The sequence below is a fragment of the Centroberyx affinis genome, unplaced genomic scaffold (genome assembly GCF_046629955.1).
Source record: "Centroberyx affinis isolate AG114_WGS23_722 - 3 ecotype Tasmania unplaced genomic scaffold, CSIRO-AGI_Caff_v1 ptg002684l_1, whole genome shotgun sequence".
Taxonomy (NCBI): domain Eukaryota; kingdom Metazoa; phylum Chordata; class Actinopteri; order Beryciformes; family Berycidae; genus Centroberyx; species Centroberyx affinis.
In genome coordinates, this window is record NW_027280866.1 from 2,642 (window position 1) to 15,000 (window position 12,359).

At 41.7% G+C, this 12,359-nt stretch overlaps 1 protein-coding gene across 1 annotated transcript in view; it reads left to right on the forward strand.

Moving 5' to 3' along the window:
• Positions 1-290: 290 nt before the first annotated feature.
• ppfibp2b (PPFIA binding protein 2b) overlaps positions 291-12,359 on the forward strand; it is a 54,452-nt gene continuing 42,383 nt past the window's right edge. The window contains exons 1-2 of the mRNA XM_071535249.1: positions 291-395; positions 5,942-6,150. Coding sequence (XP_071391350.1) covers positions 314-395; positions 5,942-6,150 — 291 coding nt within the window. The 5' untranslated portion in view covers positions 291-313. The remainder of the gene's footprint in view (positions 396-5,941; positions 6,151-12,359) is intronic.

The window sequence follows — 12,359 nt, forward strand, 5'->3', positions numbered from 1 at the left end:
CTCCTGCTTCCCATATGTTTCCCAGGTGCTCTCTTGTATTGTATTGTGTTGAAATCCTTATAGGTAACCCATGTCATAGTAAAATGAATTGTGGAAACTCACATTGACACTACATTTTATTTTCCAATATTTCATTAATTCCCAAGTCTACCATCTGTCAGAAAGGAATCAAACTCCTTATTGGACCAAATGAAAGCACGAAACAGCTCTGCATTAGAAAGTGTAAAAATTCTAAGTGTGGCATCTAAGTAGTTCATGCATCAAATTCTCTTTTTTTTTCCTTTCTGCAGGACATCAGAAGACCTAAGGTCTGATGCTTCCATCCGTCGTCATGGAAACCGAGGCCAGTCACATGCTGGAGGCGGCTCTGGAGCAGATGGATGACATCATCGCAGGTAAACGCTAATGAGCTCTGTAGTGTATTTGTTGTTAAAGGTGCTATCAAATTCATTTTGTGACATTAGTAGAATTACTGTAAACAAGCGAGACCATCACTGAGAAGACTGGCTGCATCTACTGGCCTCTACTCTACATTTTACATTGTGTGACACCGGGCTGGATTTGGGTTTGGGTGAGGCAAGGGACAAGTAGCAACATCATCTTTGCAACAGGAAGCAATGGTGTTTATGGGAAATGTAGTCTTAATTCTAAGAAACACAAAATGTACCAGTTTGACTCTTCCTGACAGCAACAGGTTGTGGAGCAGTGAACCAGTGTACTTCACCTGAGAATCAGTCTCACTGTACGGTGTGTGTGTGTGTTTCTATGTGTGTGTGATTAGGGGTCTTGTTTCCTGCAGCCAGCTCAGCCTTTGCCAACAAGATTTAACTAACAGGGGGGGTAAATGTCTAATGTGCCTGCCAAAAAAAACTCTGTGTGTGTGTGTGTTGGGAGTGCAAGGGGCTGAGCACAGCGGGGCAACTCTCCAGTCAAAGAGAGGCAGTAGTGAAATCTGTATTTCTAAGTTTAGTTTCTCTAGGGAATTGTCACACCGATTTAACCATTCAGACTTAAAATGACACTCTTTTCTAGTCTTGTCACATTATAGGGGAGAAAGGTGTTAAATTAGCCACATTTTGCATTTTGCGCTACTACCACAAAATAAGTGTATTTATTTCCAACAGTAATTGCTATGTATACTTAAAGGATAAGGCCGGTGTTTTTTAATGCATTGCTTACCGTCAACAAATCCTATGAAAATAACAAAATCAACAATGCGTTTGCTCTACTCCCGTTACTTTCTGACTTCCCACGTACCGTTTTTAGCCGTCAACCCAGAAGTCATTGGCTCCAATTGTAAGCTAAAAACCTTTAAATACAGCTCACAAAGACATAGTTTCAGTTTTAAAAATCGCTAACTGTTACCATGAAAAGTCAGACTGTTGTAGTTATTACCAAATCAAATTCAAATGGGAACAAATTCTTCATTACGCCGGGGACTATTTTTGGTGCTACGGAACTACTTTCCTGAGATCGCAAACGTGTTTACAGCCGGCTTATTAAGTTGTTTGAGGAAAAAGTCGGCTGGCCCGGTGCATCGCAATGATGAAATATGCTGCCAGAGCAATGGCATGGCTCTTTGACGTGTTTTTAATCATTTTTTTAATACAATGGAGTTCTATGGGCACCGGCTACATGGACGAGACTTGTTGGCAAAACAAAATCATTGCTGATTTTATTTTCATAGGATTTGTTGACAGTAAGCAATGCGTTAAAAAACACCGGCCTTATCCTTTAATGTTGTCAGGCAGCCATAGGAATTAAAAATGTCTTTTTAGCTAATACAGTTTTAGGGTACAACATATAAAAAAGGTTGGCACAACTTACCCTTGGGCGGGGGTAAGTCGAGCTTAATGGGGCAAGTTGAGCCCTATGGGGGTAAAATGTCACACAACTTTAGTTTATTTTTGTCCTCCTTTTGTCCTGTCAGTAATTTCTCTAGGCCCTTTGCTCTCCTCCATCACAGATTGAGGGAAATGAATTACTTCTCCTAAATCTATGATCACATGATTCATTTTGTGTATGGTTGTCTGGATACAAGGGGTGGCTCAACTGACCCCGTTCTCCCGTACAGTAGAAGTGGAGTTTACAAGTACCACTGTCCCATCTGAAGCTCTGCTAGTTGCTGCTGTTTGCCAAAAACAGCATGACCTCATCAAGTGCTTTGAGTTGGCTATTCCGGCTCTCAACAACCACAAATAGAAATGCATTAAAAATCCCATTAGCGATAAGATCAGCCAATCACGAATAAGGAAATTAGAGCCACTTATCAACAGTATTTTGATATGGTGGTCAGATTGCATTCCAGTATGAAGAGAGGTTTTTTTTTCCTTATGGTTAAACATGTTGTGGGAATAAGGGTGAAAGCACTCCAGTGGGTAATGAGTTTCATGTTGCTGTTGCTGTTGCTGTTGGGATTGAAAGAGTGCTGCCATCTACTGGCTGCAGTCGGAGCAGTGACTGGAAATGTCCAACCTGTTGGATACTGGTACAGCATGTTGTGGACTGGTGATCACTGCAGATGAAATAGAAGTTGTTTTTATTTAACTTAGAGGATGATATGAAACTATTAAGTATTTTTTAATCGTCATGATTTAAAGCATAATCTCCAAGATCCTCATTTTTTATTTATTAGGGGTCTATGGGGTCCATTGGCCTATGTGTGCTATTTTGACATAACTGAAGAAAAATCAAAATCATGGAAAGTCAAAGAAGAAAACTATTGTTTTATACCTTCATAGCCAAATATCAGCCTTCATCATAGTGAATAATAATGAAAATAATAATAATAAATGATTTAATGTTTTCTTGCTTGTGGCATATCTAAAGCAAAGTGGACTCTCAGTGGAATAAACCGACACATTTAGAATAAACATTGATTATATTGTTAGATATTGTTAATAGAGGTAAAGAAAATGTTAATGGCTAACATATATTTACTAATTCCATTACACTTTCACCACTTTAGGCTACAGGTTACCCATAACTGCAGGAATAAATGTGCAAAGACGCTGTAACAGTAGTGTGCAAATACATGTATTCAAGTAATATGATTCAGTTGTTAATTTATGTAAAGTTGTTCATTTCTTGTTCTTCCTCCGGAATATGCGGGATAGCCAAGAAAAGAAGCCACGCTTCTTCTTCTTTGGTTTTGTCGACAGGCTGTCTTCTGTAGGAGCTTGATACAGCTGGACGGGTGGAAGTGTGTTTTCCAGGGTCAGACAGGACGCCTTGATGTGAACAACAGCCTCACACACATGGAGAGGAGAGGATGAACGTGAAGCTTCAGCTTCCTGAATGGGTGGAGGGTGGTCAGCCTGGTTGTCCTGGGCCTCATGGACTGAGCTTGATACACTGATATCCTGCTGGTTCAGGATGGCTGCTGCCTTGTCTGCTTTCATAGTTTCAACCTCCTGGATCAGGCTTGGTGGAGCCTTGACCTCAACCTGGATGGCTGGAGAACAGTCAGGTTGATGCAGGATGGTGACCGAGCTTTCAGCAGCGGTCTCAATCTGAGCACAAGGACTGAACGTTTCCGCCTTGGTGATAAAATGACATTGTTCTTCCTTCTTCCCCAAGTCCTTGAGGAACAGCATCAGTTTAGAATCAGCTTTGACGATTGGCTCCCATTCATCAAGGTGATCTTGAGTAGGGGCATGGTGTGCAGCACAGGCAGCTATAAATGTAGAACTCACTGTTGAGGAAGGATTCATGTGCTTTTGATCAAGTTCCTCCTCCTCCAGGAGGACTGAGAGGAACTGCATCAGGTGAGAATCAGTGCTGCTGACAAGAGGTTCCCATTTGTCAAGCTGGTCCATAGTCGGCCCATGCTGTGGGGAGCAGTCAACTGCAAATCTAGAGAGATGTGAAGAAGCGTAGAGGAGCTCCTCACCAAATCCCTCCAGCCCAGAGTAGATGTGACAAATCCAGATGTGTCACCTGGGGGAGCATAGAGGTATCTCCTTCCAACTGCCTCCAGGTGGTAGTCATCGTCAAAACCAGTGGGGGAGTGCTGAAGCTGACTCAGTCTCTCAATGAGTTTGAAGTCATCAGTCACTGGAGCCTCAACAAGGCGGAGCAGGTTGGACTGAGCCTCATGCTGAGCTGGGTGGATAGATGCTCCAGCATTACCTAACACTGTGTCCTTGATCATGGGAGGAAGGTCTCCTTTGTCCATGTCCAAGAGAAGTTTGCGTGCTGATAGTAGTGCTGAGTTATGTGACATTTCCCACTCTCTTCTTTACTGAATTAATGTTATGTTGTGCCTCATTGAGCACTAAGGTGATATTTTATAATATATAACGTGATATTTGACTATTTGCCAACAGAAAATTAAGTCAATTGGACCCATTACGTCCTGTGCGCCAGAGGATTTTTCCTGCTGTTATGTAACTGACCGTGACCTCTGACCTCCCTGTGGAAGAACATGTAACATAATCACAGTATTTTATAAACTGCCACCAGGCTACATAGCAGACAAGCAGAACATCAGTCAACAGATAACTAGAGTTCCTATCACAGTTGTTTAGTACCCATGCTGGTGTGTATCTCGACCGGGTTCGCAGTGCGTGGATAATGCCTTCCTCTGTGTTTTCGTCTAAGGCGCTCTGGCCCACAAGCGCTGAAGGCTGCATGGGTGGATGGACAGATGAATGGGAGAATGGGTTCATGTTCTGCTTGTTTTTATATATTTATATTCATATAGTTGAAGGCAGCTCGTGTTCACTTTGACTCTTTTAAATCCTTCGAGGAAAAGGAAACAGGAAAAAAACAGGAGAAAAGCTATACAATCTGTACAATGATAAACTGTTGGGGTTTTTTTCTCCAGTTTTCACAAAACCTTGTAGCCTTCACTTCTTCACTTCTTCTGTTCGGGCGTGGTTGCATAGCAGCTGCAGAGTGGATGCAAGCGAAGGTTGTTTTCATTATGTGCTGTTTATTAATTTTGGACTGCACATACTGTATGGAGCTGTTTTGTGAGGCTGCTTTTCAGAGCAGTGATTATTTGAGTGCATCCAGATGTGTGTGTGTGTGTGTGTGTGTGTGTGTGTGTGTGTGGGGTGTGTGTGCCAGGGAAATGATCCAGGTGACACATGGACATTTTGGAAATATTGAGCAGGATGTATGGCTCTGATTAATTCTGCTCCCCTAGTCTTCACAGCTTCACCCACTGTGTCACTACTCTTGCATTCTGTGGTGCGTTGTGAGCTGGTCTTGAATCAGGTGTGAATTGGAAACTCTAGACATTTGTTAGTTATACACACAACAAATTGTTTTTGTAGAGTCTAATGCAATTTTTGATATTCTTTAGCATTCAAACTATGATTAACAACTGTCTTTTGTCTTGTCTTCTCCTGTCTTGGCTTTTCTTGTCCTTCCTTTGTTTTGTCTTCTCTTGTCTTCTCTTTTGTCTTTTATCTTGTCCTGTCTTCTGTTGTCTTCTCATTTCTTCTATTGTCTTGTTTTGTCTCATCTTGTCTTGTTTTGTCTCATCTTGCCTTGACTTGTTTTGTCTTGTCACATTTTTTCTTGTTTTGTCTCACCTTGTCTTGTTTTGTCTCATCTCGTCTTGTTTTGTCTCATCTCGTCTTGTTTTGTCTCATCTTATCTTGCCTTGTCTTCTCTTGTCTTTTCTTCTTTTGTTTTGTCTTTTCTTGTCTTTTGTCTCATCGTCTGTTGTCTTCTCCTGTCCCCTCTTGTCTTGTCTCATTTTGTCTCATCTTGTCTTGTTTTATCTTGTTTTGTCTCATCTTGTCATGTCTTGTCTTGATTTGTCTTCTCTTCTCTTGCATCCTCATGTCTTGTCTCATCTTCTCTCCTCTTTTCTCCTCTCTCCTTCTCCCCTCACCTTCCGCTACAATCTCCCCTCTCCTCTTCTCCTCTTCTCCTTTTCTCTCTCCCTGTCCTCCTCTGTTACCCACCTGTTTCCTTCTCTCTGCAGGTTCCAAGGCAGCGGCTGTGGAGTTTTCCAACAGCCTGTATGACCTGGGCTCTCCCATCAGCGCGGGTCCTCTGCAGGTGGTTCAGCTGGCCGAGGACCTCAAACTGGCCTTGGAGCTCCAACCCAACCGGGAGGACAGAGACAGCCTCAGAGCCCAGTTACCTACAGAAACAGCTCAGGCCCTCATAGACTGGCTGCAAAGTGGAACTGTGAGTACACTGTGTTAAAATCGTGTTTATTTTCACGGTGTGGTCTTAAAGAGTCGCCAAATGAACCAAACTAATGAGAAAATGCTCCAGATTTCAAATAAACTGCTCCAACCATGCCTGGTGAACGCACACCTAAGACACACATGTTGCACTTACCATGCAGTGATCTAACAGAAGTATCCCCACGACCCAGAAACCACAGACAAGGACAAATAATAAATGTTTAACGTCTTTAGTAAGCATGTGCACAGAAAACAGCACAGCATGTAGATCTGAAAAAGGCATGAAAAATCAGATGTTCAAAGCCGAATTCCGGAGTCTTGCACGCATACCAGGCCCAGCTGGCAATCCCGTAGACATAAAATATAATGATATATCTGTGTCAGTGGCCGGAGACTTTATAGAACTGTTGCTTTCAATTTGCAGAAGAAATCCTGTCTGTCCTGAGGGATTCCACAGCCGGGTTGCGCTCGGCGTGCACGTCGCTGTGGATAAAAGGCCGTGTTCACTCCCACTTCAGGACAGGACAGATTGCCTAGTGATGCACAAGTTTGCATCGCTGTACTCCTCCTGATGTTTTTGGAAGTGGAGAAACGCAATGAGACGCGCAACATGCAAACCCAAACGCGCCAGCTGTTGAGCCTCAAAAGGCCTTTTTCAGCGGGGGAATATTTCTGCTTTTGGTACGGTCCGTGTTTCTTTTTGCTCACAGTTCGAGGCCAAAGTTATTCATAACAAATTAGCGAAGAGGGGCTGTTCGTTCAGCAGCTGCGAGGAGAGCCAGCGGCCGGTCGAGGATGGCGAACCCAATCCTCTTTTATCCGCAAATTCATTCTTCACCTCTGATCTGATGTTTAATGGATGCCAGACAAGATTTGTTTCCAACTAGTGGTCTTGGGTGACTTTTGAGTCCCTGAACAATGTTCTTCTCTCAGGTTTATGATGTTGGATACAATTGCAAAACTTGAGGAATTGAATAGAATTGAAGCAAACTTGGAAGTGAGAGGACCTGAAGTGGAATGAAACAAATTTAAAGGTGCTACATGTAGCATTTTTAACCATCAATATATCTTCGTCAAATTAATTGTTATACCTTGGTATACAGTAATTGCCATAAACAAATGAGACCATGGTAGAAACGACTGGTAGCCTCTGTCTTACATTAGCAGTATTGCTAGTTTCTCAAATTGAAGACCACATTTCCCATAACCCCCCTTTCCTGTTGCAAAGAGGATGTTGCTACTTGCTCTGTTTACACTGGAAGAACAGCAGCCCTCTTCCTGTTTTGTGCCATAAAGCAATCCAGCACATTTCCCACACAATGTAAAACGCAGTGTAGAGGCTGGTAGAGGCTGCCAATCTTATCAGCAATGCAAAATGAATGTTGTCATGATGTTAAAATGCCCACATGTAGCACTTTACCGTGAAATAAGTTACATTTGAATGGGATTTGGCAGTGAATGAATATCTCCCATGTACAGTCTAGTCGTCCATCATGCAGTGTTTTCAGTTTGGAAGGACAGGTGTAAACGGGGTCAGACGGGCTGAGGTGAAGGGTCAGGGGGGAGAGGAGAGGAATTTAGCCGAGGTCTTAGAGAATAACAGTTCTCAGTGCTGCGGGGGCTCAGCATGTCTCTGTGAGGATGAACTCAGGGCTTACTGGGCCTCTGTCCCAGACTTAGACCAGCTTCTTCACCTATCTGTCTGACGCAGCATCTGTCTGTTAATGGATTTGTTCATTTGTTTTCTTTCTTTCTTTCTTTCTTACAGCAAACAAATGAAATGGCTTAAACATAATAGAGTAAATGGGGGCTATACTACATACATAAAATATACATAATGTACACACCACAAATACTTCAATTCTACTTCATACTTCACTTACTATACTTACATACTTACTATACTTACTTCATACTACTTCATACTTCAAATTGTATCTGTAGACTTGTTAATGTAAATACGACACATTTACACATCATGTATATTGTATATTTAAATTCAGATATGTGTTTTCTGCAGTTTCCCCACAATAACAGATATTCTATGTTTTTTCTTGATATTCTATTTTTATGTTTAAATTCCATTTTCTCTTTGCTGTATCCTATTACTTTTGCTACTGCAACAACCCAGTTTCCCCACAAGGATCATAACAGCTTAATGTGACTTTACTTATGAACATACTCAAAATTTCAACACTAGAACATGTTAATTATAAATGTATGAATGAAAAAAGTAAGGGATCACCACATGAAGAGGGTGTGGCATTAGGACAAAATATCAATCTATAACAAGTGGTGTTGACGATACTGCTGTGGGTGTGAGTGGAGTCTGAAGGAGGGAAGGGGACAAGTGGAGAGAGTATTGGGACGCGGCCCACAAACTTTTCCACTGAGACACTTATTACAACTCCCATCCACTTCCTGTACTGAACGCTGTCCTGCTTGGCCTCTCAGCCACTCTCCTCCACTCTGTTTACAACATCCCTCACTCTTTCACCTCTCCCTCTCTCTCTCTCTCTCTCTCTACTGCTACTCTCCCCTCTCATTGCTCCTATGCATGCTTCTCCCTGTAATCTCTGCTGTGAGGTTGGTTGTTAGTGAAAGTGGATTGAGTTGTCCAGCAGTGTTAAGGTAAGGGAAATCTGCTCTAACAAGGTATTTGAGACTTTGAGAAGTTGTGATGCTTTTCTTAACTAACTGCTTTCCTAAGCATAAGCCTTCTAAGTGTTGTGGGTTTGTCAATAGGCAGCCAATTTTGTAACCTCATGACTTGAATTTGATTTAGTAGTTTTGCTAGATAATAGGTAGGCAGTGGATCATACTTTTCCCATTTTGTGAAAATAACAAGCGCGTGATGTTTTGAATTTGTTCATGAGTGCAGACAGAAAACTGTTGTCAGATTCAGTTTTATATTCTTGTCTTGTCTTGATTTTTTCCCTGTTGTGGTTTGCTGTTTTTTTCTTGCCAGAAATCAGTATTGGCTTTTACATACTAATTAAGAAAGTTGAGACTGAGCAGGGAAAGCTGATCCTGGATGACTGGCAACCAGTTTAGGTGCTTTGTGAGCTCCTACACCGTTTCAACAGCAGAGGTCTCACATGTTGCACACAGTCACTATCCCTCCCTCCCTTTCTTTTTTTCTTTCATTCCTCCCCTTCTTTCTCCCCCCTTTCTCCCTCTCTCTCTCTCTCTACTCCTCCCTTCCTCTACCATGCTGTCCTACTGTCTCTCTTCATCTACTTCATCTACTCTACATCTGCCCCGCTGTGGTATACTGGAGGTGTAACACGATGGCATTTCTATTCATCCATTCATTTATTTCATTTGTGTTGAATTTATATTATACAGCAGAGAGGGGTGGAACGAAAATTCACTTTAATATTCCTGTAGGGACTTACAGTGTGTCTTTGATATTCAATAATGGGTTTATAGTTGCAGTATTGTACTTAATCATACTCTTAATTTGTCCCTTATGGTATCACTTTAATATTCCTATAAGGACTTTAGTGTGTCTGTGTCTAGTGTCTAGTATTCAAAATGACTTTATAGTGACTTTTTCGAACTTGATGGTATTTTTATCCCCTTTGGTATCACTGTAATATTCCAATCGTGTCTTATAGTTCTGCTGTGATATTTGTATTGTATCCTTCCAAAGTTTATTATAGGATTACTGTCGTTTTTCATTACAGTCTCGGCTGCCCTTGCTATCTGCAGTGACCTTGCTCTCTTTGTTTTCATTTCAAAACCAAAAAAAAGTCTCTGAACACTAGGACAAAGTTTGATATCTTGAGAAGCACTGTTGCACATTTCTAACTTTCTAACAAATGTTAATGTCGGAGGTGCACTGCTCACACTTCTCCTCATCCTGTCCACCTTCTCCCCCTTCCTGCACCTCCCCACTGACCCAGAGAAACAGGATCAAAGACACTCACGCTCCACAATTAGTCTGCACCCTCCAGGCTGCTCTCCAGGGTGAAACACACACACACACACATGCAGACACAGACACGCACATACAGATACACACACGTAAACACAGGAAACCTGATAAGTGAGTCGTTGGCAGGAAGTCCAGAGACCCTGTGACTGTTGCTCATTACCGTTGAGCCGGGAACGTTAGCGTCTCTTGATCTGTCCCCTGTCTCTCGATCTGTCTGTGTCGGATGTAGGGTTGAAGATTTTACGATCAGAGTACTGTAGCTGACAATGTTTGAGCTAGCATAGCAAGTATATTTACTCAAGCACTGCAATTAAATAGACTTTTGAGGTACTTGCTCCACTATGTTAAAGCTGCACAAGGCAACTTTGCACTTTGGCGGCCCCTAATGGCAGTGAGAGGTAACTGTTGTTGTTTTTTTATATATATATATATATATATATTTTTAATTTATTTTTATTTTTATTTTTACTTTTATTTTATTTTATTTTTTTTATACTATTCATAGTATTCCCATGATGTCACATGCATTTCCTAGACAGTTCATTGGCTGTGGCTGTGGTTTGATTACAATCACCTGTTATTTTCCTACCAAGATGGCCGTGTGATGATGTAACCAAATACTATGAATACCTAGAAATCCTCTGCAGTGACATCAGTAAACTCAATGCCTTCTTCTTAGTGTCTGATGGGGGTGGAGCTTCCTCCCTGAGAGTTAACGAGCCACACCTGGTGTCAGGTAGACCAGGTGCGGCTCATTAACTATCAGTTTGAATTCGACACCCCTGCTATAGAGGCTTAATTATGGACTGAAGATGGACAGTATGTGGACACCATATCAGACATGTACTTGTACAGTAAGTTTTGATCGTTTTTAGGCGTCAGAGAGACCATCCCATAGCTGAAAGAACTCAGGTTCAATCCCTGCAACTGACTTTATTCACATTGCGGCCATTTTGAACTCTCAGGGTGGGAAACTCTACCCAAAAGATTAGCATAAAACTAGTGAAACTTCAGCACATAAGTGAGGCCTTAAGATAGACCGAACAGTTATCAAATTAGCTAGCAATATCAGGAACAATGACTATAACGACTGCTTGAATTTAGCAGGGAAGTTAGTTTGTTATCTTACTAATTAGCAAGCTACTAGCTAGCTACGCTAGACTCTGGTAGCTAGCAATCATGCGGCAAATATATTAAAATGTGAACGTATATCCCTCTGGATTCTTGAGGTCCATTTGTTTCTAATATGTTTTTCAGTGGGGAATCTGTGAAATGAGAAATGTTTGCATTGGTATACAACAGTAGCACATAGATGGGTTGTACTTGCTCTTCTACATGGAGTTTCCCACCCAGAGTGTTCAAAATGGCCGTCGTGTGAATAAGGTCAATAGCCAGTGTCTCCTGTGTCCTGCCAGTGTGACCTTGAGCAAGACACTGAACCTCTACCTGCTCACTACTCAGGTCGCCACGTTCAACATCAACCCAAGTGCACAACATTTTCACAATATATATCATGGCCTGATCTAAATATATAAAAAAATATATATTTGAACTGATATCAGAAAGATTTTAGCTACTGATTTCACAAAACGAGGCAGGTATAGATCAGCTATAGACGTCATCCCATCTTTCATTTTGGCTCTGTGTTTACACAAGTTTTCAACATTGGTGCATAGGCTGTCATATCAACATCTATTCAGCATCAGAATGTTTGCTGGGTGTCAAGTCATTCTGGATAAGAGCGTCATAGTTTTGATGGTTAAATCGTGAGCTTGGAGTTCTAAGGACGAGGATTCTGTCTGACTTTGAGCTGTCTAATCATGATCTATGAATGCTAAGTCGTGCTTGTGTGGTGTTATTTCTTTAAAGAACCTTTCGGGGGTTAAATATAGAGAAGATAAGTGATAGAAAACAGCGTTGCCAGCTGCTACGTCCCAATCTTTTGATGCTCGACGTCTCGGAGCTGCACTCCACCCAGATAGAACCTTCTGATTCCAAGATCACGAAATGCCAGAATGCCACGAGGCCGCTGCCAATTTCACACTGGCATGAAAAGTGTTTGAATGTCCTCCAAGGCAGCTGGATTAGTGATCCGGGTGATAGGCTTGTAAAAACGTTGAACCTTCCCTTTAAGTAACATATTTCAGTGCGGAGTGTTTTATTGCAGGAATTTGACACCGGGCCCAACATAATTACTACAAATAGTTTTACAATACAGTGTCTGTGCTGTACTGTAATCCTGTTAAATGTGAATCAAATGCTGCTAA